The following is a 25,862-nucleotide window of genomic DNA, read 5'->3' as shown; positions in this document are numbered from 1 at the left end:
CCCCAGCAGAATCAATGCTTGTTTTATAACTGGGTTGAATTCCTCCTTAAGTCTATTCATGTCAGATAGTAAAAACACCAAGCTGGTTAAAATTTAAAAGCTAACTTGCAGGCTAGTTTTAGTCAATACTACAGCTTGATGCTAGGGTGTTCATTTTTTTTTTATTTGATATTTGTGTTGGAAGTCTTAAAACTGTTTGCATAGTAAATGTGTACATGGTAAAGCAGCTAATTATAGTATTTTTACTTTTGTTTTAGTTTTACTCTCATCACATCATCACAACTTATTTATATCACTGATTTAATAAGAGTGCAAAAAATCTTTCATGTTCATGAATGATGGAAAGTTTAACTCATTGTCTAGTTGACGTTGCCACATGTCAGTGGGGGCAGTACAATAAAATGAGTCTATGCTGGTGACATATTGCTTTTCCTCCAGAACTCAAACATATCTTCTAAATTTTCATCAGTATCACATGTATCACTGTAAGATATGACTGAGTCACTTTTATACATTCGGGACAAGGTCTGAAATCTCAGGTGTAGCACCTGAGCTAAGGCATGAGGATTTTGATGTTTGCCCCACTCAAAATGGTGGAGGCCAGAAGTCAAGCCGAGAGCACAGCGAGGGGATTGTGGGAAGACATCTCCACGTATGCCGCCGACCTGAACCCCACAGCTGGGTTGCTGTAGGCTACCAGTGTTGGAAACGCCGGCACAGAAGAAAGTGTCTCTGTGGATCCATTCTAGTTTGCTTACAGACAAAACTGGAGCATAGAAGATGCCACCTCTTTTGCTCTGAAATCTGTATATAAAGATGTGTATAAAGGAAAATCTCATGCGAGGATGCTTTTCATAAATCCTAGTTCTATTTTTAACTCATTTGTTCCTGTGAAGCTCATTCAGAAATTGAAGATTCTTGGTCTTGGTGATGTCATTTGCAAATGGATTTTGAACTTTGTAGACCACGGAAAGTAAAAATTAGCATCTAAAAAGTCTGTGTAAGTTTAGGTTCCCTACAAGGTTGTATTTGAAGTCCTTCACGTTTCATTTTGAACACATACGACTACGCTGCTACTAGTCTGAACACTCTGATAGTTAAGTATGCAGATGATACCACTGTTATCGGTCTGATCAGTTCAAATGATGAATTATTAAAGAGCACAGGTAGAAAAAGTTGTTCACTGCAGTAAACAATTAGTTCTGAATACTTCTAAAACCTGTGAACCGGTTATTCATTTTTGTTATGTATGAGGGAACAAAGTGCCCATTGTCATTTATGATTCAGAGGTATAAATGGTTGATATAAGTCAGTTCTTGGGTGTCACTCTCTTCAAAGATCTGAGCTGGCAGTCCAACACTAGCAACACTGGCTTGCCAGCCTCTCTTCTTTTTATGAAAGTTAAAGTGGAACTATGATGCCATTTCTAGTTTTCTGAGCTTTCTACAGTGTTGTAGTGATGAATACTCATCAGACAATTAAGTGACGCCGTTTTTTTATTACCTTAACGCATGCTTGAGTTTTCCAGCTCTGTCTACATTTGGTTTCCATGGCGACAGAAAACATTGGTTTTAGACAGTTTTTTCAACTTGGAAATTTTAGTGATGTCCCGGGGGAGGGACTCTGTGATTGGTCATCTTTTCCAGGTTGTGCACATGAACAAGAAGAAAGCCACGCCCACCTTCACTTCTTAGTATAACTACTCCTAGCAACTGACCAATCAGACGCAGACCGCAGGTAGGACAGAGGGCGGAGCCTTCTCTGTTGGCGTGTTTCTGGCAGAGGCTGATCCGAGAGGATCAATACATCATGAATAGAGGGGTTTGTAAAAAAAATGATTATTTCTTGCCCTTGTGGACTTTCATATTAAAATAAATGAAGACTGAAAATGTGCATCAGAGACACTTTAAGGGATTTTACTCAAAATAAAACCCATTCTTTTACCCTTTTATCGGTGTGCCACTGAAAGCCCTCCCACTGGCTCTGGTTTGGTCATTTCAATGTGAATGAAAAGAAAACTAAACTAAGAGGTTCGCTCTGCTCACAGGACGATAGGCTGCAACCTACCAGTCCTGAAGTACATTAACAAATCTGGACTTTTAACAAGAGCTTTACAGATCATTAATGATGCCTTAGTCCACCCTGCTGCTAAGCTGTTTGATCTCCTGCTCTCAGGTAAGTGATATTGTGCTACTAAATCCACATCTTGTCACCCTAAAAGTTTCTTTCCACAACCTGTTAATGACTGAACAATGCACTTTGAAATACCTCAGGCATGCACCTTATCGTTTAAGCTATTTTAGTGCCACTTTTTAGGATGTGTGTGTGTATGGTATGTTTGCTCAGTTGTGTTTGGTTGAGCTTTTGCAACTGTTTTTTTTTTTTAAATGTGGTTTTTATATAATGCAAATGAAAAATAAACCATATGGTAAAGGTTGTCACTATGACTGTTCTACTTAAAGTTAATAATTAGTTTTCAATGATACCCACCAAACCATCCCTCAGATGGTTAAATCAGTGGACTCCCATATATCTAAATTCCGTTGGAAGGGAAAAAGCAATCATGTCATTCATTCATTTTCTATACTACTTAGTCCGACTAGGGTTTGAGGGGAAGCTGAAGTTTATCAGAGCAATTATCAGAAGAGAGGCAGGGGTACAACCCTGGACAGGTCGGCAGTCCATCACAGAGAAACAAACAACTATTCTTGCTCACACAGAGCTGAACGAATTTACTCTTCCAAGGGAGAGGATCCTTATGGATAAGACGATCCCCTACATTTTTAAATTTTCTTTATTGTATTATTAATATCATGTATGTGTCCTTTTTTATTTCTTACAACTTACAACCACTAAACCAGAGCAGAGGGAAAGAGACAGCAGAGAAACAAGATTAGAAAGGAAACAAAAAAACTAAAAAAGAAAAGAGAAAATGGGAGAAGACAACAAAAAGTAGAAAACAATCCACAGCAACTACCACATATTTTCAACAAACTTAACATCTCAAGAGACCACATTGCCCCCAATGGCCCCCCATCAGTCCACAACCCTATACCTCTCCCCAGCTCACCCCGACTCCCCCTATAGCGGGCCTGGATGTGCCACCAAGGTGGTGGGTGTGTTCAGAGGGGGAAGATGTATGGCGGGGGGGTCGGGGGGATGTTTGTGTTTGGAGTGTGTGTGTGTGTGTGTGTGTGTTAGTGTACAGGGAGGGATTATGAATGGGTGAAGGTGGAAACTAGAGGACTTGAGTTGGATGAACAGAGTGCTGGCTGAGAGACAGGAATGAAACCAGTCGAGTGAAATCAGTGGAATAAACCAGCAGAGTCGAGTTGGGAAATGCCAATGGAAGACAGCCCAGCCCAGTAACGAGAATTATGTGAGAAATTGCATTAAAAAGCCGCACTCAGATCAAGGAGGATGAGAATACTAAAAAGACCAGAATCAGCAGCCGTGAGGAGGTTGTTAGTGATCTTAATGAGAGCTGTCTCAGTACCGTGGTGGGGGCGGAAAACAGACTGGACCTGCCCATAGAGGGAGTTTCCGGTCATGTGAGTGTGGAGTTGAATAGCAACTGATTTTCTGAATTTGGAAAGGAAATGAGAAAGGCCTGGGGACAGTGACTGAGGTTGGTTGCACCCCTGACAAGTTTTAACCCTTTTCTGTTGGAGGGGACAGTTTCACTCACTGGAGAGAAGAGTGTGAATGTCATGATCTGCTTACATGTCCCTATGACTAAGTGTCTGAAGAATACTGATTAGGCAACTGGCACTCCTGTAAGAAGAAGAAACTCCTGTGTTTGTCACATAAATATGCTAAGCATGTCTCCAGTGAGGTTGAAGGTTGATTTCCAGATGGAGGTGCAGTTCAGCCAGCAGACAGACAGACAGATGACCGTGTGGAGCCTTAGGAGTTCAGCAGTCCTATACTGGAACAGTCCCGACACAGGTTGATGGATGAGTGAAAGGAGAGTCCAGGTTAATGCAGATCTTACTGGTCCACATTCTGGATGTTGACATGGAATTGCCAAGCTGGGTGATTTGTCACGCAAGAAGACTGGTAGCATGATCATCCATTGATTCGCAGCAAACAGCCAGAATTTAAGATGATAGAATTGACTCAACTAAAGTTCGATTACACAGCCCAATAATCTTAAGATCCCATAAAACACCTAAAAGTTAGCACTGAGCAGCAGGGGCAATTCACACAAGCAACCGGAAGATCCCAAACTTAAACACAAAATGTGCTAAATCTGCACACATGGATTGCAAACACACGTTTATCAAACTGTGCTGACGGATTAGAAAACAGAGAACATAATACTTGCACACCAATTTCCATCAGCTTTAATTATTTTACCCAGTGAAATTTGTCAGGTTCGGTAGGTTTCTGTTGGGATACATCTTTTTAGATTGTTTATCTCTGGTGCTAATGGCAGGAATGGACTTTGTCATGGACCCTGCGCAGGCTGTAGGATGTTTCTGTACGGGTGTAGCCGATTTCTCTAAAGTCTTTGGTTAAATGATTTTGTTACACACAGCGTATTTCCCGTCTCTTATTTCTGTCCATTTTCCTTTTTCTATCTGTTCTCTTCCCATCCTTTACGTTGTTGTCAGGTCCAGCAGTATGATGTAAATTCCATAAGAAACAATTCTTCAAAATAAATAAATAAAGTAAGTATTCAGATTTTTAAGGGGATCTTTACACCTACTGAAAGGGTGAAGCCTTAAACTCCAGTACCTACTGTTAAATATGAAGGTGGAAGCATGACGCTTCCACCTTCATATTTAAATATCGATCAACAAGAGTGTTCTCTGATTATGTTATTTATAAAAAGCTGAGAAATATACTGGACTGAATAAATAATAATGTAAGCATCAATAACCCTTCTGAAACTGCGAGTGCTTTTAGTCAGCATTTCTCTACATGTAAGTGGAAAGCAACTTGACTCCACTGTGTGCGATTCGTTCCTTGATGTGGCAACTTCTGTTCATAGCAACTCCTTCAGGAATATTAGAAAAAAATAGGAGGTTTGCAACTGATTATTGAAACAGGGCATGACTAATTTTCACCCTGTACAAGATGTTTATTTACACTTTCTACCTAAAACAAATCAGTTATGGCTTTAGACCTTCTTTTGTGTCCTATTTAAGTCAAAACTTAGGTGAAATATGAATTTGTAACTGAAAAAATGAAGAAATCTCTTCTATTTGACAGGGTTATTAATAATTTTGGGCTTAAGGGTAAGTGGTGTAACAACTGATTTGGCTTTTATTTGGTATTTGATTCATGAAGGAAATATGTTTTCAAACCCTTAGTTTAAAAGGTGTTCCAAAAACCAGAAGGACTCCAGCCATGGTGCAGTTTTGTTTTCAGGTGCATGCTGCTGCTGTAGGAAGCTGAGTTCTGAAATAACAGGAGCTTTTTACATTGAACTTAAAGTTGTAGATATTGAACTGACAACATCATGTCTTTAAATGGATGATGAACATAACTGTGGATTTAGATCTTAATTATCTAATTGTTAAATGGGTGGAATTGTATTTTATCTATATGTCACGTTTCCCCCAGTTAGTTGGTATAACACGAGTTACTACATGACAGCTCGGTCCCAGAACTCACTAACAGTTGGTCTTTTGTTGTTTATTTATTAACCCCCAAACATGCACTGAAGTGAAGGTTGAAAGGCCCGTTTTTCAACACTGACGTCTTATTCTCCACATCAAGACCCATTCAATGATGTATTTAGTTTAGTGAAAGCCTTTTTTTTTTTTGCACTTGACAAAGACCTTCAGAGCTTTAGTTTCAGAGTATCATAATTAGTATTTAAAATCAGCATTTTTACTTTTCTTTTTAAGTGTGTTATAAGTGTTTTTAAAATGAGTTACCATCAGTTATAATATTCACTATTTAGGCCATTCATGTTAGCTTGAAACAAGGCCTGTGATGTTGAATTTAGGGTCATAACACAGCCAGAGTCAGAATCAGGGTTACATCACATCACATCCATAGGCTACCATTTCAGCCACCACTGAGAAATAATGTGAAATAATAGATCGAAAATGACTGAAGTTTTACTGAAGAGAAACTGAAATGTAATCAAATATTCACAGATGGCAGTAGTACACTGTAAAATCTAACAGCTGTCTTGACTTGCATGAGTAAGTTACCAGTACTGATATGTGCTACTTAATAAGTTCTATAAAGTAACATGTAACTGCACAGTGAAAAAGTACATTGAAATTTGTATTTAGAGTAAAGATCACATGGCTTAAGTATCTCCCACTCTTTTATTTTATTGTAAACCAAGCTAACGGGGTTTAAGTAACTTTCACAATTGCAGTGGAGTTTATGTCACTTGATAAAAGCAAGTATTTTTCAACGTACCATAAAAACAACCTGATCTGCGCATGTGCAGTAGAAGTGGAGTGAGGAAAGTGGACCCGCCAGATTCAGCTTAAAATTCGAGGATCTCATCTCGTCAAGGACAGGGAGGTAAGTTATCAAACAAATAATTTAAAAGTTTCTTTCTTTCTTACTTCGTATGTGATGGTAATTTGTTGGGTAATAACTTAGATAAATGAGTAACTTTCACAGTTGTTAGTCTCCATAAATGCTCCCAAAGTATCCACAATGCAATGTTTAAAATATGTGACCTACATCATTTTATTTAGAGGGACTTTTATTTTATGAGCTAAGGTATTTTATAGTTAGACAGTTTCTTATTGAGAACACACTTTGTTTAATTTAGCAGTCCATCAAGGTTTCATTAATTTATTCATTTTCTACACTTGTACATTTCTGTGTCGCGGGATGCTGGAGCCTATCTCAACAGTTTGCTAGCGAGAGACGTCCATCATGTTTTGTGACACGTTATTGGTTAGAAGTTTGAGCCACTGTTCTCTGATTGGACAGAAACATTTAGTTCCCACATCCCCATGCAAGGCGCATGGGGATGTGGGAACAGCAACTCAAGCATTGAGAAGAGAGAGTACTACAACAACAACTTATGATCGGAGATTGTTAGAGCAGACGATTGACTTGTGAACACAGTTCACTTTCCAACCATCTTGGTGAGTTTTTCGAAGAAAATGTGAGGAACCATCACAAAGCTACTATTGCTAATGTGATTGGTAAGCCAGCGCTAGGCTAATGCAGCCCGTTAATCTCTACTGCCTTAGATACGTGATCCACACGTACTGTTTTCACGTCTGTTGCAAAACGAGCCCATTAGGATCATTAGGAAAGTAAGCAGTTTTGTTTCATGTTTTTTTTTCCCCCAACATTTATTTAACGATACAGACATGCTGAACAACCGGAGAATTCACTGCGCAGGCGCGTCTCCTTCACATGCACACACACACACTTACACACAAGCACGCGCACACACACACTGGTGAATATTGGGATCGGTGTGTTTTTTTTACTGCACTGAGACGTTTTCCTCAATTGGTTGGAGCAGACGTCAGAACCCGCTTGCACCAGAACAGTACGAACAATAAATTACACCAACCCTGTTGTTTTTGGTATTGTTTTCATACAGATTGTGAATGTCAACTTGACTAAAAAATCTCTCCATCAATCACTTCAGTCATGTGTTACTAATATATATATATATATATATATATACATACATATATTATACATACATACGTATGTGTGTGTGTGTGTGTGTGTGTGTGTGTGTGTGTGTGTGTGTGTGTGTGTGTGTGTGTATGTGTATATATAAACAAAACAATATTTGATTATATTGCCAATTAGTAAAGAAATGGAAAAATTAAATTAAAAGCAACCATTCTTCTGTTTTTATTTTTAGTGAAAGAGGGCTCTATCCATAAACAACAAACCAGTAAATATAGTAAGGATAAAAAATGAAATCCTAATGATACAAAAATAAGTGATAATATGTAATATCTGTAAAGTAAACCAAAGAGTTCACAGTAAGAATATGACACTATGTTTCAAATCAGGAATAGTACATGACATTGAACAACCAGAGAAGGTGACAGAAGATGATCATGTTTCTGCACAGGATGACTTTGAATGTCAGGATGATGAGTCTTTTAAGTGATACACAGGACAAGGAAATTCAACCAGAACGCAACCCTGCTGCTTTATTTTTGAAAATACAGACAATCTTGCACATATCTGAAATTGCTGCCCAAGAAATCATACAGCCACTAAATCAGATACATTTACTTTCAAAGCCATTGATACAATGTGCAGTCCAAAAAATTATAACTCCATATTGCAGTGATGTAGATGATGCCATAATAAACGACATTGTAAATGCAGTTACACAAAGTAATGTCATGTTTAAGTTCACCAATACAGGAGGATCCCTGTCAACAGCAAGCAGGAGAGCATCTTACGTACAGCACAACTTTCCAGTAGTTATGCCAGTTGAATTCTGCCTTGACCGAAACAGCTCATTTGTACATGTTCCTCTGCTAAAAATGCTACAGACATTGTTAAACAATAAAGATGTTTTGGATAAGGTGCTCCAGGAAAAGACTTTTCCATCTGAAGTGTGCCACTCATTCAGAGATTCCTCTCACTGCAAAGAAAATTCCCTTTTAAATGTGGAAGAGTTTAGGATTGCTCCTGGGCTGTATATAGATGATTTTGAAGTGGCTAATCCACTTGGAACATCCAAGAAAAAACAAATTATGCGCTGTGCATCGCGTACTTGCTAACCTTGATTCCAAATACCGATCATCCCTACATGCCATTCAGCCTGCACTTTTGTGCAAGGTAAATTCAGTGAAGAAACATGGTTATGCAGAAGTCATTCGTCCACTCATTCAAGATATTTCAACTCTCGAGGAACATGGTGTTTATGTTGAACGACTAGCCGAAAGCATTAAAGGCACAGTTTTGTAGGTGGCAGTGAACCACTTGGGTGCTCACTCTGTGGCAGGATTTCAGGAGAGTTTTGCAGCAGATTATTTCTGTCGGTTTTGCTTGTGTAAACTAGAAGAGATGCAGCATAGGAAGTTCGATCAGGTCTATTCCAGTTAAGAACAAAGTCATGACAGACATGTACAAGAAGTTGGAGAAGACCCTTCTGTGGCTAGACATTATGGTGTTAAAAGAGGGTGTCCATTCAGTAAACAACTTGCAGACTTTCCACCAAAACTATAGGGGGGAATGGTCATGAGAACTGGTCTCTCCTGAGGCTCCTTCCACTGATGATTGGACACCATATCCCAGAGGGAGACAAAGCATGGGAGATACTCATGTTTTTGAAAGATATGCTAGAGATCGTCTTGTCATCTTCCTTTACTGATTACTGAATTAATACACTTCCTGGAATGCAAAATCTCAGAACATAGAGAATTACTGCAGCAAACCTTTCCAGCCTACAAACTTCGTCCTAAACATCATTTTATAGAACACTACCGTGAAATGATAAAAGCTTTTGGCCCATTAACAGATGTGTGGACAATGAGATTTGAAGGGAAGTACAGTTTTTTCAAAAAGATTGTGCATGACACTCGCAACTTTAAGAACATACAACAAACTTTAGCTATGAGACACCAAAAAATGATGGCCTTCCATTTGGATTCATCATTCTTCAGGCCTGCTTTGGAAATTGCTAGAGTGAGGTCAGTTATGCTTACATCTTTCGCTGAAAATGTTCAGGAATTCCTACTTCAGTATGATGCCAAACAAAGCACAGTGCTGGCTGCATCGTCCGCTTGTGTACATGGTGTAAAATATTGTACAGATATGATCATTTCAGTTGGAAGTTGTTCAGGTCTTCCAGAGTTCCAACAAATAGCACATATTGTTGTTATTAATGCAGAAATTCTCTTGGTCTGTAGACTTTTGACTTCATGGTACATAACATTGTTATGAGTTGTGCTTCAGTGGGAGTGGGTGTCAAACTGTCACCCAAATGTCTGAACTGAATGTTCCTTTCCCTTTATCTTCCTACAGAATACAGGGAAATATGTATGTGTCGCTGAGGCGTTACATATTATGCTGAATGACTGCCTGGAAATTGATACTAAAGTCTTGTCTATTCTCTCTAGGACCATGGGAAGCTATAAACTAAGAGTTATTGTTAATGAACAGGATGTACATAAAGTGTCATTCCATGGGAAACCAGAAACTGTTGAGGAACTGATGATGAAAATTAAAGAAAAACGCAAGCTCAAGGAAGACTTCAATCTCATGTATGAAGATCCTGATTTTGATAATTCCCTCTGTAACCTCGATGATGTACAAGATTTGCCAGCTTCAAAAGCTACTGTCAAAATAATCCGATTAGTGACACTGACAGTAATTCCTACCAACTGCTCCTCTGCTGTATCTGATGGCTCCTCTGATGATACAGTGATTCTGTCAACACCAAACCATCATCAAGACAAGAGCAATGGCCAGTTTTTTGACATTCCAAATTTTCCAGTTGATGTGGAATTCAGATTGCGACAGGCTGATCTTCTGTATTTGCAAAACCACACTTTCATCAATGTACCAAGAGACATGAAACATGGTATTTTGGAGAGACTTGCTGAAGAGATCTACGAATTTGATGCCTATCCAAATGAAGAACGATGCAGATCTGTGGCATTAGCACTCATAACAAAACATCCCTGTCCGAGGGAACCTGGCTCACCAGATGGGTGCTCTGGCTGGAAGAACAGCTTGACATACAAAATGGGGAACTATCGCACTAAACTGAGGAAAGCAGGATGTGCAGAAGTTGCAATAAATGCAGGGACAAGACGTACACCACAAATGGCAGCAAAAAGCCTCAAAAGACCAAAGAGATTTGAGGTGAATTACTTGCCTAATCTTCCAGAAGGCCAGAATAAAGATGGGCTAGAGGCTGAAAGAAAGCTTCTAGTTGAAGAAATGAGAAAATCCCAGTGGAACCATCATTGCTTCAGAGATGGATCAGACCTCCCCCCGACGGAGACAGGAGATTGTGGAGGTTGAACCTCCAGTGAAAACCCTGAAGGAGCGGTGGCCTGCCCTTTTTTCAGAGAGACAAGTAAGAACTAGCACATACTTGCACCATGCTTTTGTAAATACAGCTGCAAAAGAAAACTGATCTAATGGCTGTTCTTTATATTTTTTGTTGCTGTACATTGCAGGTGTATGCCGAGTTTAACAGGATTGCCACCACTAACTTGGAGAATGACTTATTTGATGCATTGGACCACTTCACATCACGCTTTCTTACAATCTTTGAATCCAAGAAAAAGTGTTTGGCGACAGATTAGCTGAAATTGTGCAGCAGATTGATTCAGCGGTAAGTCTACATGAGGTTTATTTTATTTATAAAGTATGAACTAATATAAAAACAGTATTTTTATTAGTACTAGTAATAGTTTATTTGTACTTTGGGAAACTTGGGAACTTTTTACCACTGTTTAAACACTGGTCCTTTGCTGCTAATGAACTGTTGTACATCTAGAGAGGAATTATCTGCTTTGTCAGAAATTTTAGTGAAACCCTCTTTTGTATACTTTAAAAAAGTTTTGCTCTGTAATGTTTAATGTTGTTTAATCCTCTATTTTATTTATCTTTTGGTTTTTACTAGACACCAGATGTGACAAAACTTCGTACCGTTGTTGTTCTCAAAGGCCTCCCAATTCTATTTGGTAATGATCCGAGTGACTTCTACAACACTGCTTTTGTAAGTTCACACACATGCACAGAAAAGAGTATACAATAAATCTGAGTTGAACAAGAAAGAAGAGGGAGTATAGTGATTATGCTACTTCACAATAAGAAGTTACAAGGTCCTATTGCAGCAGGCTGACAAAGCTGGAAGACCTTGCAGGAGAAATAGTTTTGTTTACATTAAGGGAAGTGTAATTTGGATTCTGTTTCATGCAGGACTTAAACTGCAATGACGCCCGGGAAAAGGTGACTGTTGGTTTGGTTACAATCATCAGTGAAGATGCACCAAGGTCTCCAGATCCTCTCCATCTAAACCCACTGTCAACCGGAATCATTCTGGAAGGAGGTATCTCCCCAACCTACCACAGGCACTTTGTGTACTGTTTGGCCTTTCCTATGCTCTACACCTGGAATACCCAAGAGCCATGCGAAACACACTGACTTTCATCCAGAGAGTGATGTTTAGGTTGGGAGAGAACAAAAAAGCTCTTAAAAAAAACTCTTGCTGAGTTAGGGCAGTCAAATAAGAGATGAATGCACTTTACATTATGTTGCTTGTGTTTATGAGCAGTGCTGGTTGTCTTTATACTGGCGATGTTATTGATTGTTCCGCTGTTACAAATGTTTTGACCGATCATATAGTCCTCATCTTGAATACCAAAGAACCATACAAACACTGACCTTCATCCAGAGACCAAAGCTTGGGCTGAGAAAGAACCATCTCCTCAAAAAGACTGAACTCTTTAAAAAAAAAAAAAAAAAATCCCACCTTCCAAGTTTGTGCAGTCATTGAAGACTTGCCTTTGGCACTGTGTTTCTTATGTGTATATGAACAGTGCAAGTTGCTATTGTGATTTGTATTTTTGTCTTTTCTTACTGGCCATGTTACATTACATGACTAATGTTTATTGTAATGTTCCAGATGAAAATGTTAGAAAAGGTGTGGTTTATTTTAATAAACCAGTTTCTTACTAATGTGGTTGCATATGATGTGCTTTTTAGTTTGTACCTGTACATGACCATATATATTTAAGTTGAGATTTGGAGATGTTGGATGTCGCTATTCCTTACTAATTAGACTATTTCAAAACAAAATATTTACATATTTGTTTACTGAATTATTTGCAAACAACATAAGAAAAAATTGTTTATAAGTGTTAAGAGATTCTATTTTGGCTAGTTTTGTAAATTAAGTCTGATCTCAAAGTAATTCAAAAGTACAAAAATCTTGCTTGCAAGAAATCTTTATTAAAGTTAACATAACTTGAATAATTGTAGCTATGGGAATACACAAAATAGTTAGGTTTATATGATGCAACTTAGTATTTCATACTGATACTTCTGAGTCGTAACAAGTACACTTAAGGCAAATTGTTAAGTAAACTTACTTGTTTTTGTTAGAGTCACTTAGTTGTTAAGTAAATTATACTTTGTATGTGATGGTTACAGAAACACATAACACCTATTCCCCAGAACTTATTATAAGTGCAATCGGTTTGCATGCTTTTTCCAAGTAAGGTGAACTTATCAGATTTTACAGTGTATATGGCTTTTAAACTGTACATAAAACATGTTCTATATATACTTGTGTATAAGCAATTAAATTATGCACCACTGGGGTTTTAATATTATGCACTGAGTCCAGTTTGATTAAATAAATTAAAGTAGAATTTAATGTGGGAAATGGTCTAAATAATTAAATATTCATGTTTTTTGCTTGTAAGGTAAGTCAAGTAAAAAAGAAAATCCTCCTATTATACAAATATATGCTGTGTGGCTTGGGGTTAATACATTAGTAGTCCCAAATGTGTCATGAAGGTTTGCTGGGAATACCTGGCAGAGTCCCCTGTCAAAGATTAACTCCTTTCTCTTGCAGAGCTTTAAACATGTCCCGGGTGAGCAGTTACACACATCAAGTCTTTAAAAAAAAGTGTTGATGTGCACAGCTCTGCAGCCTCACAAGATTGCACAACCCCAATGATGAAAGGTTGGTTAGGTGTCCATTCTAACAATGGATGGTTTGTGACATGCGACTGTTCCTTCTTTGTCTTGGAATATTCAGACATATCAACATTGGGATTTGCTTCTCCACTCTCACTATAAAGACTTGCATCAAGTTTTTATGTGGAGGCTGCTTTTAAATACTGAAACCTACAAACTCACTGATCGCACTGAAGGAATTATATGTGTAGGCTAATAAATAAAATATAATCGTGATCATATCTGCATTGTCAGATCTCTGGATCTGATGTCGCTACCAGCAATTAGCCGGCAGTGAAAAATGCATCTGATTTTACTGATCTGTAAAATCAATGAAACAATTTTGGGGGAGTAAAAGTTCCATTTAGCTCCATACTGTCTACTTTTATCCCATAAAGCATGACATGAGCATAATGCGGAGACTAAGGCGGCACAACTGAGAAGAATATGAAAGATGTGAATCTGGGCATGTCTCCTCAGAGAAGATAAAAACTTGCGATGCGAATGGAACAAACAGGAACCGCATGCAGACATTATTACTCTCTTATTCAGGACATTAGATGGAATTTTACACATCAGGAGTCCAGGAGAAAAGTTATGGCTGCTGCTTTTCAGCCACCGGGGGAGGGTTGTCAGATTTCTTATGTCCTTGAGGAGATGAAGAGCTTTGATTGGTAGAACATACGTGCAGGGTTGCAGTTTGTTTCTCAGTGATTAGACAGACATTTTGTTCAGCCTGAGTCTACTTTCATATTACAAGATATGTGTGATGTTTGCTAGAAGTGGAGAAATTTGCAGAATTTATTGTTTGGTTTGGATGCCAAAGCTTTTGTGTGTGGTAGGATTGCTACTGATTCCTGGTGTCTCTAAACATGTTGTACACAGATCTCATGCATGCATCTGTAAAGAAGCATCTGTAGTTAAAGAGGTTTAAGTGATATTGAAGGTGATGCTGACCGACAGCCGGTCACATATAACAGCTGAAGCTTTACTATAAAACACTAACAGTGGATAAAAAAATATTTATTTAACTTTAAGTTTTCATTTACAACTGAGCAACAAGGTACAACAACAAACATATTCACCTTCTGGATAAGTCTAAATGTACTAAAAGTCTTTTTAGAAGCAACATGGTCATTTCAGTCCCCATACTTTTTTATACAAATAAATACAGATTTTAGTGCAACACATTCCAGAGTGACAGAAACATGCTGGGGAGAAACAGAAAGAAACCAGAGTCCCTCCACCTACGTGAATTAAAGTGACACCGTTTATGTCCAGATGAACACCTCATTAACATGTCAGATGACAGAGATGTTCTAGTGATCCGTCAGGACGCAGCAATGAAAACCCACCAGAACAACAAGCTTCCATACCCAATCCACAGTTTATATCCATAACTAACAAAGCTAATAATCACTTTGCAGACTCATCAACAAATGTAATGTAGTCAAAGAAATAGACATATTCATCAGAAGCATGTGGTGCCACAGATCTGGTTTAGTCCAAGCCAACATTCCTGTTTGTTTTGTTTTTTTGTTTTTTAATTAGACCAGTTACTTCCAGTGCAGACAGGGATTTTTCCTGACTGATAATCCCAGATAAGAACCAAGGAGGGTGAAAAGCTTCCACTGCAGAACACTGGGAAGGATAACATTGGCAATGAGGACATGAGAACAGGTGATAAAATATTCACATCACTTGACATAAAATATGTTAGTTCTACTACTTTCCAGCTGTTCTTCTTTGTCCTTAGTGCTGACAAAAGCAGACTGGACCCAACAACTCTGTGCTGATACAGGAAACACTACAAACCTCTGACTTTTCCTCAATGGCTTTCATCTTTCCCATCACAGCGCAATCATACCAATTGTTCAATTTTTGATAAATTTGCCTAAATTTGCTTGGTATGTCAACAGATGCACAAATAACAAAACTGGATATTGAGAAATAAATTGACAGCCACATTTAAAAATGATGGATATTGCCAATTTGCACATGCAATAAAAGGAACATGCACTGAAAACTAATAGGCCTAAATAAACACTAGGACTTCAGACAGGGCACGAGCCAAAGTTAATTTACATAATAAATCCTTTATAGAGCAGTAATATTGCTCTATATAGCCTTAAATCTCCTTATATTGCAGGAACATAAACAGTTTTTGCTCCTATCTGAATATAATGGATTATGTTCCAGGGCAGAGAACGATGAGGGTGATAATATAAGCCAACTAGAACAGATCAGTTGTGGGGACTAACTGTTAAAGTCAAAAGATTTTTGTTGCAAGTCCAAAGTTGCCAGTCAGGCTCGACCTTCTCGATCCACAAAACCCTGTCCTACCTTACATAGCATACCCTGCCATGGCTACGATATCGTATCCTACTCTGTCCTTCTTTACTTCATATTCTACTGGGATCTTCCATACCAATCCTACCATACCATAGCATCCCCTACAACAATACAGTTGCAACTCCAACTGTATATCCTACTCTACCCTACCATATCATGCCTGATCCTACAAAACCCTATCCTACTCAACTCCACCAGGCCCTGCCATGCCATTTTCCAAAATGGATGCCAACACAACTAGAATACAAATCTATAACTTCCCAATACATACATTTCATCAAACAATCGCGTGGAAGATATGGAACAACTTTGCAGCTTTCATCAGAGAAGGTACATCAAGTTACAGATGCCACTATTGGAGTTCATCAGCAGTGGAAGGTTCTGCTTATCTAAGCAGAACCTTCTGTAATCTGAATCTGTAATCTTACAGATTCCATTTCAGGAATCATGATATTCTCACCAAACAAAATCTTCTGAAAAACTCTGAGAACTTTGGACAACATCAGAATGAATTCAACCAAACCACCTCTGACCTCCAACCTGGGACCTGGGACACATCTTTGATGACACATCCTCAGCTCTGTAGACTAAACTAGCAAAAAGCATCAACATCAGAACTTTATCTCTCTGTTTGACACTACCTGGTTGGCTTCCAGTAAAAGCCAGAAAGCAGAAACAAGAGGAACAGAACCACAGATCTGCTCTTTCTGGAATGGCTGTATGTGGAATGATCAACATCCAACATTAACACAGATCTTGCTGAGTTAGACCTAAACTCTGTTCATCGAGAAAAACAAGCAGAAACCCAAAACATATAAATAACAAACAGAAACTCACGTCTTCAGAGCGGTCATGAGGTACATGCTCTTTGGAAGCAGCAGGTAGACCTGGTCTGTCAGAACAGCATGGATAATCTTCTTGGCCACATAGTCAGCATTCAGAATTGGCAACACACTGGGCCACCTGATAAAAGACAAAAATAGAACAGGATCAGGTCAAGAAATATAAGGCAAGTTTATTTGTATAGTAGAGTTCAACAACAAGGTGCTTTACAGTCAACAAAACATCAGAAAACTAGAAAATTTGCGTGAATGCCATAATGTGTAATTACTGATGTATAATGCATGAAAAGCTGCAGATGTCACTGAAAATAGCGGCAGCCCTTCCAGCAGTTAGCAGATGTGCTGCATTTTTCCCAATCTGATAAAATATAACAGAAATCCAAAGAACAAGTTTTTGAAGTGATGAAAATTGCAGAGAGAGGAATAATTTCTTGAGCAATAAAATGTGAAAGGAGGTGTTAAGTTGTATTGTGCAGACATATTCAGGGGAATGTCATTTGTTGGATCACAAAAACAAAGATTTGCTATGAGGATGTTCAAGGTACTGGCAGAACTACTGAAGAGTTTTGCTATAGAAATACCTTTTTAGAACTTCCAGCAGCTTCCCCCGCTATCCAACCCCAGATAAGCAGCAGAAAATGGATGGATGATAATTCATGTCTGTCAGTTTTTCCCCCATAAACTGGGTTGTGCTGCACTTATGGACAAACCTGCCTTGGACAGTCCATTTTTAATCTCATTGAGGTTCATGTGGTTAAAAAAAAGGAGAAAGGAAGTTTTTTCTATTATTATAGACTCTCCATGTGTGTTTTAAAAGGCAATTTTAGATACACTAAAAAAAAAAGAAGTCATTATTGTTAATCAACATCTTTGAACATGAACTCAATCATGTTCAGAAATAATTGTTTTTAAAGTTCACAGCAGTTGTGTTTTTTTTTTCTTCTACTGTTTTAAGATCCTCTTTTGTCCTCCTGATGAGGAACTTCCCGTTAGTGAGCTGACGCCATATGGCGGTCTAGAGATCTGACAATGCAGATATGTTTAAGATTATATTTTATTTATAACACACACAATCCCTTCAGTGCATTTAGTGGGTCAACAAACAGCTGATCTGAAAGGTAAGAACTAGATGAGAAGGTTCTTCTGGGGGGCAAAGCAAGCTGTATGCATATTGTGTAAATGAACTAACTTGTTCAAAACGTTTTAAAGTTTTTCCCGTCACTGGGTTTGGCTGCAAGACAACAAATATCTACACCTTTGTCACAGGACAAGTGGCCACACACATCCTCAGCCCCTCTCAGTCACCGTCTGGACATACAAGCATCTACATGAACATTATTAAACATCAGTCAAAGCAAAGAAACATACTTAGTCTGACAACCATCAAACATCCCAGTGTTGATGAAGTAGGGGCACACAATCGTGGTCTTCACCCCATCTTTTCCTGTAGCCAGCAGCTCCAGACCAACAGACTCTGCAAAGCCTACTGCAGCAAACTTACTGGCACAGTAGTCTGCAGAGAGAAGATGTTTAAGAATCAAATACTTCACATGAAAACTAGAGGGTTTCTAAGACATTTTAAACATTTCACCATCTCTGGGGGGGGGCTCAAACAACCAGAGCTCCCAGCAACTCCAACCAAAAAGCCTCCACCGGCCCCAGAAGGCATCGACTATCGACTGACCACATGCAAAAGGGGGGAAGGACAGGGAAATACCCCTACCCCCCAGCCTCAATCCCTACCCCCTCCTCTCTCATTCTATCTCCTCTAAGACACCCTCCATCCTGCAACCCACACAAATACTCTCTCAAACACACTCCTATCCCCCCCACACATTCATGCACCACCACCCTCCCCCCACAAATGACTAATCCCCAACACACACGTCCCCACAATTCCCCATACACAAACACCCCCACCTGCCACCCAGTTACCGCCACACTCCCAATACACACAATCCTTCCCCCCATACACATGCACCATCACACTCCCCCATACAGAAGTTGCTGCACACATGCAACCCTCATCCACACACACAAATACATGCACACTGAAACCCCCAACTCCCTTGGTCCCGGGGCCACAACCGGGCACCAGGACATGGGCCCACCTGCCACTGCAGCAGCAAATTCAGGTCAGGCCGACTGTTCAGAAGGTCGGGAAACTTTAAGGGGTATGAATAGTTTTGGAAGCCACTGTATGTGGAAAAACTAAAACCATTTGAAAATTATGCTTCTGAAAAAACAGACCTAAAATGTTCCTAAAATAGAGGTTATAGAACAATCTCCATCACCATAAATCCATTTAAACATATGCTGTAGAGGGAATGAATTCTAATTATTTCACCATGAATCAACATGATAAATTAATCATAAAGGTTCTCAATATTTGATTTTCCATGTGGGATCATGTGTCAACTATGTCATCATCTTAGGAAGGAAAACAAAGTTAAAGCACAAATATGTGTTGCTGCTTGTCTTGCTTTGGTTTCCGTCTATCGTTTCATGGAAAAGTACAGCAGAGGAAGGGTTAATCCTTTCAAACTAATGGATGAAAGGGGTCTTGTTCACGAGTGAGGGAAGGATGAAGCGTGAGATCGACAGACGGATCGATGCAGCGTCTGCAGTAATGCGGACTCTGCGCCGGTCTGTCGTGGTGAAGAAGGAGCTGAGCCAGAAGGTGAAGCTCTCGATTTACCAGTCGATCTACATTCCTACCCTCACCTATGGTCATGAGCTGTGGGTCGTGACCGAAAGAACGAGATCTCGTATACAGGCGGCTGAAATGGGTTTCCTCCGCAGGGTGGCCGGGCTCTCCCTTAGAGATAGGGTGAGGAGCTCGGTCATCCGGGAGGAGATCAGAGTAGAGCCGCTGCTCCTCCGCATCGAGAGGAACCAGTTGAGGTGGCTCGGGCATCTGGTCAGGATGCCTCCTGGACCTCCCTGGTGAGGTGTTCCAGGCACGTCCCTCTGGGAGGAGACCCCGGGGAAGACCCAGGACACGCTGGAGGGATTATATCTCTCGGCTGGCCTGGGAACGCCTCGGGATCCCCCCCGCAGAGTTGGCAAATGTGGCTGGGGAGAGGGAAGTCTGGGCTTCCCTGCTTAGGCTGCTGCCCCCGCGACCCGACCCCGGATAAGCGGCAGAAGATGGATGGATGGATTAAATCATCTACTCAGAATACTTTGATTTTAATTCTCTGATAATACTTTTTTACAAGAAAATCTAGAATAGTATTTCAATTGCAGTGGAGATTAACAAAATGAGATTAAATACAAGGTGGAGTGTGCAACTGAAAACTGACACACCTGCTAATCCATTGACTCCAATGAGTCCAGCAGAGCTAGCGATGCTGACCAGATGTCCATGATTGTTGGCAATCATGGCAGGAAGGAAGGCCTTATAGGTCTGAAAGGCATGGAAGAAAAGTGAATCATGAAACAAACTACACTTGGAAATTGAAATTTTGTGTTTTTCTTGTGTTTGAATATAACAAAGTTTTATTGACATTCTAATCTCATTTTTTAAATATTTATTACTGCATGATTTTATTAATATCTTTATCTTTTCAACTTTATTTCTTTAAGCACCCCATTGTTTTGCTGCAGTAAAATATGGTAAATGCTTTTGTGCCAATAATCCAGACTTGACCTTTAAATATGTTATTCTAGCAGCCTGATTTTACTCCATGTATTGTTAATGTCAGTCACTAATATACGCATGATAAACTAATGTCTTTGTGAAGATCTCATAAGATCATGTGGTTTCTGACAACATTTAGCATTTAAAAAGTTGGTTTATTTATTGAATACAACTACAATTAATTCAGTGTTAATGTATGCATAGGCACCAAGGTCAGAAATGTGAAGGTTTAGATTAAGAGAGCTCTGCAGCTGAAGACATGACTCACCCAGAAATGAGCCATGATGTTGACCTCCATGGTCTTCTCGATCAGAGAATCTGGAGCGTCGATGAATTTTTTCCCTGTTACAATTCCAGCATTGTTCACCAGGATGCTGATGTCACCAACTTCCCGCTTTACCTGCATGAAAACAAAACAAAAAAAAATCTCTTCTGTCATATTTACATTATTCTGACAAAAGGACTGCAGTTTTTCCACACATAAGTTATGACCTTGTATCATATTTACTATATATACCCCATACATGTAAACCATTTTGGGTTTTTTAAATAGTATTTAATTTGTTGTTAATTGTAAATAAATGCAGGTATTATGGGGTTAAAAGCCGGTGTGGTCAGTCAGTGTGAAGAAACTGTACATCATGGATACTCAGTCCTTGAGGACCGGTGTCCAGTAGGTTTCAAAGTTTCTCTGCTGCAACACACCTGATTCAAATCAATGTGTATTTAGCAGACATGTGCAAAGCTTGTCTGAGTCTGAATCAGGTGTGTTCCAGCAGGAACACCTGGACACCCTGCAGGACACCAGCCCTCCAGGACCAGGATTGGGTTGTACATAACAGTCCTTCAGTTTCCTTTCCAGGATGGGTTCCCTTCTATACTGAAGTTCTGATATATCTGGGTGGGGGGGGTGGGAACAACAGCAAAAAATTACTATTCTCATGTTCCCAGTATATACACCGGTATTTCATTTAAATTGGGCTGAATGTTTATCTTTATCTCAATGTCATCCACACGTCACCAGCAGAGTGAATTTAGTTACTGTCTCAAACAATTTATAGCCTGTAACCCAATGAAAAACCTGACCAGGCGTTTTCCATCACTTTTCCATGAACAGAATGGCTTCATATTCCTCTCAGTTCCTTATTCTGCTGCTGAACTTCCTGAACTCTGGTACAGTAAAGTTCTGTTTAAAAGAATAGTTCATGTTTTTATTGGAGAAAAATAAAACTTGCTGAAAGTGTCTGGAGATATCTAATAGTCTTCCAATGACTGTATGTGGTGCTGGCAGAAATATGTACTACAGTGCAGCTCAACTTGACAAACATGGGAAACACAAGGCTGTATCAACAGAGAAAATACACTTTACATGGAACTCAGAATGCAATACAATGTACAAACCTTTATTCTGGGAAAAATCTACCTATAGAAGCCACAAATTGTCCAGACTGATAAAAAAAAAAAATGGCCAGAATATGTACAGAGGAAGCGGATATTTTGTCAGAGGTCAGGGTCTTCAGGTCAATAACACAGAAACAGAATTTTGCAATACATTTCTGGGCTGTACTGTCCTCAGACCATATCACCCCACTGCCTTTACCGCGTCACTGCCACCCTCTTCATGTTAGATTTCTGCTTTAATGTTTGCTTTTGCAGCTGGAAAACAGCCTTGTCCACCTTAGCTCTTAGATATTAGGATTTTGGAAAAAGCAGAAGGGGATTAAGAAAGGGTGGGAAAACTTTTTTTTTTTTTTTTTAAGTGTAAGATTTTCAATATTTTCAAAATAAATTAACTAAAAAAAATAACAATAACAATTAGATAGTTTTTTTTAAACATGTAGGTTCCAGTCTGTCCATATTTGATGCATTATTAAATTACAAGTTTATTTAATGACAAAGACCCTTCTTGAATGTTTTCTGACCAGTAAAAAAAAAAAAAAGTACTTTTTTTCCACCAGTAGGGGGAGTATAAGCCCATTTATTGCAGAGCAGCTCTGAGCTACAGCCCACAAGCGATTCCTGCCCTCATTGGAGCTGGCAAATAGGAGGGGTGAGTTTTGCTCATTACTGCCAACCTGTGGTGGTTTGTGAAGGTAGCAGTTTTGTGGTTTTGCTCACAACCTGTTGTCTGCCACCTGGTGGTGGAAAGAATCACCTTGAAATCTTACATACTCTGCCTTTAAAGATGCAGCACAATCCAGACATGAACAATTCAGAATCAATGTACAAATGTTTAAAAATCAAATTTTTCACAAAGTTGAAGAAGGTCTAAGGTGTTCGTGATACCTTCTGCATGTGGATGTACTTTGACTGTACTCACGTCTTTGTCCAATTTTTAATCATACACAACAAAAATTTATTTTTGCCAAACAATGATGGCAGACTCGAAATCTGTGACTTTTAAGGCAACACTTTTGGCCTAGTTATTTATGGAAACCCCTACATAATGGGATGGTACAAAACTCTCTGCCTGCTTGGAACAACTGGAAGTAAAACATTAACTCTTTATTGAACAGATGGGGAAAATAAGCATTATCCAACTTATCAAATCAGTTTTCAATTTCTTTATGAGACAAAGTCAGGGAATATTTAACGTCGGATGGAGTTATTGTACAGGTATGGTCTTTTTAGATAGCTTCAATCAGGATTTGGTTTTCATAACACAGAGCATGCTAGTCATAATGACCTTCTTCTGATTGTCTCAGACGGTGGACTTGTGTTTACACTTGTTCTATCAGACTTTCAGCAAATATTCAGAAAATACTGTATTCTAGTCCATTTGCATTTAGACAACAAGAATATTTTGGAGGAAAACAGCTGCTGATGGACAAAGTTGTTTTATCCCCTTTTGAATCCGTCCATGCAAGCTAACTGCTAAATGTCAAATGGTATTCTCCAAAAACGTTAGCTTTAAGCTAACATATCAGTATTTATACATTTTGATGTGTAATGTTATGGAATTTCACTGGGACAATGGATGTATTTCCAGTGAGAACAGATGTATTTTCTGTATGTGGTCTTAGTTATAATGTTCTTTCGTAATAGAAAGAACATTATAACTCATTATAAATAGACTCAGGCTGAGTCTATTTCAAGCTTTGAAATAGACTCAGCCTGGGATCTTTCTTTGGAAAATTATCTGCCAGCTGTTGCAAGCTTGAGCATGAAACACATGCAAGTGGTGGGAGAATATGCACTTTGGGAAGCAGGAGGGGGTCTACAGCAGTGCTGCTTCTCACTGAGGTGAGACCTGACTGAGGTGAGTTGGTGAACTTGATGCTACTACTAGAAGGAGTCGCTGTAAGGGTCCAAGAATACTCCATAAATATAGCAACAGAGTAGCTAGGGTGGTCCAGGTTTTGCTCAGATTTACCTTCGGATGCTGCCTGAATGTGCTGTCTTAAGGATCATGTGATTTGCTATTTGTTTGTCCTTTGAAGCCAAAAATCAGCATCCTGTGTATTGTACAGCTGCATTCTGCTTTGTTTCCTTGTTTCCTTGTTCACCTTTCAGCTGAGGTCCACTGTTCCACACAGTTTAAAGCAGTTAAATACCATCATCGGACAGGAAAGGTGTGATCGTGTGATGTGATATAATATTACATTTTCTACAGCTGTCAAAAAAAATTTACGTGATGTCACTGCCAGATTACGTGACTTCACCGCCAGATTACGTGATGTCACCGCCAGATTACGTGACTTCACCGCCAGATTACGTGATGTCACCGCCAGATTACGTGATGTCGCCGCCAATTTCTGTGATGTCACCGCCAGATTATGTGATTTCACTACGAGATCATGTGATGGCACAGCGAGAATACGTGATGTCACTGCCAGATTACGTGACGTCACTGCCAGATTACGTGACGTCACTGCCAGATTACGTGACGTCACTGCCAATTTACGTGATGTCACTGCCAAATTACGTGATGTCACCGCCAATTTACGTGATGTCACCGCCAATTTACGTGATGTCACCGCCAATTTACGTGATGTTACCGCCAGATTACGTGACTTCACCGCCAGATTACGTGACGTCACCGCCAGATTACTTGATGTCACAGCGAGATCTTGCCGGCAGTTCCGGCAAGATCTCGCGGTCAGGATAAGAGGTGCCAGTGTACTCATGGGGTAAGAAGCTGCCACACCTGCAGAAGGTAGGTTTTGAGCCACTTTAACATCGGAAGAACAGCATCATTTTAACTGACTGATATGCCTTTCAACACTTAGATGTCTACTCCAGAGTGTCCAGCCATGTTTTGTCTTTTATTTGTATGTCAAGAGGGACCTGGTAAGTGACACATTAGCTTGGAGCTAGCATGCCGATGTTTGCCTCTGTTCCCGTTTGTTTGGGGTTGGTGCTGGTGCTAAACACATTAAACATGAACTTTCAAACATTTAAATGGGAATGTCCCAATTGACCTCAAACTCATTCCAGTTACTCATTTCAGTATTCTGTTTTATTGCAGCCTCCGGACAAGATAAAACCATCAATAGACTCACCAGAGTACCGGCATCTCTCGATCAGCTGGTATCCCGACAACCAGACCCGGCTGTTAGCTAGCTGCTAATGTTTACGCTCAAAATGGCTATGTTCACCTCTCCATCGCACACAGGTTGTGTCGGTTGCTTACGGCTGGCCGAAAAAATAACCGAACTGGAGTCATGGATATCAAATCTGCATCAGATCCGAGAAGCTGAGATCTTGATGGACATCATTGTCATCTGCGATCCAAAACCGGATGTCTCCACGCCCTGTCGTCCAGCTGTGGATGCTGGAGCAGCGTTACCCGATGAGGCTCACATTGACGGCCATCCCGCCCCTGGGACCTTGCCACAGTTCACCGATCCAGAGACCTGGTTGCATCTTGGAGCTAAACCACAGATCCCGGTCAGCTCCACACCGGGCCAAAAGGAGCCCCGGTTCCACGACGCTCCGCAGCGGCAAAGAGGAAGGCGTCACAGCGCATTTCCACCAAACAACATCCCGTTACAACAGGTTTACCATTCTCAGTCTTGCAGATTTATCCCCTTTAATCGACGATTCTCAGTCCCAAAGCTCACTGGCACCACGCTTCCTCCCAGTCCCTGTGCCGGAGCTCCGCAGCTCGCAGGCCCGAGCCGTCCTTTACCCTGGCTCTGAAACAAACCACCACCCGCCGTGCTGCTGGACCCGCTACATCACCGCCACCACCTCAGGTAAAGCCTCCGTCACACTCCTCTCCAACGACTCCAACGATAATTGGAGACTCAGTTGTGAGAAACGTAAGATTGCGCTCCATAGTTAGAATTGTGGCGATAGATACTCCAGGGATCGTAGTCAAATGCATTCCAGGTGCCAGAGCAGGCCACATTGAATCCTACTTAAAACTGCTGACGCAGGATAAATGTAAATACAGCAAGATTATT

General features: G+C 39.9%; 1 protein-coding gene across 1 annotated transcript in view; it reads right to left on the bottom strand.

The window, feature by feature from the left end:
- The window catches only part of LOC306758773 (epidermal retinol dehydrogenase 2-like), a 64,343-nt gene that overhangs the window by 22,050 nt on the left and 16,431 nt on the right, over nt 1–25,862 (bottom strand). Inside the window, exons 3-6 of the mRNA XM_079244160.1 lie at nt 20,723–20,854; nt 20,121–20,220; nt 18,180–18,324; nt 16,807–16,932 (exon numbers count right to left, since the gene is read on the bottom strand). Coding sequence (XP_079100286.1) covers nt 16,807–16,932; nt 18,180–18,324; nt 20,121–20,220; nt 20,723–20,854 — 503 coding nt within the window. The remainder of the gene's footprint in view (nt 1–16,806; nt 16,933–18,179; nt 18,325–20,120; nt 20,221–20,722; nt 20,855–25,862) is intronic.

The sequence above is a fragment of the Telmatherina bonti genome (genome assembly GCF_933228915.1).
Source record: "Telmatherina bonti genome assembly, chromosome: 7".
Taxonomy (NCBI): Eukaryota; Metazoa; Chordata; class Actinopteri; order Atheriniformes; family Telmatherinidae; genus Telmatherina; species Telmatherina bonti.
The sequence above is the reverse complement of the archived record's forward strand: the minus strand, read 5'-3'. Positions and strand labels throughout refer to the sequence as shown.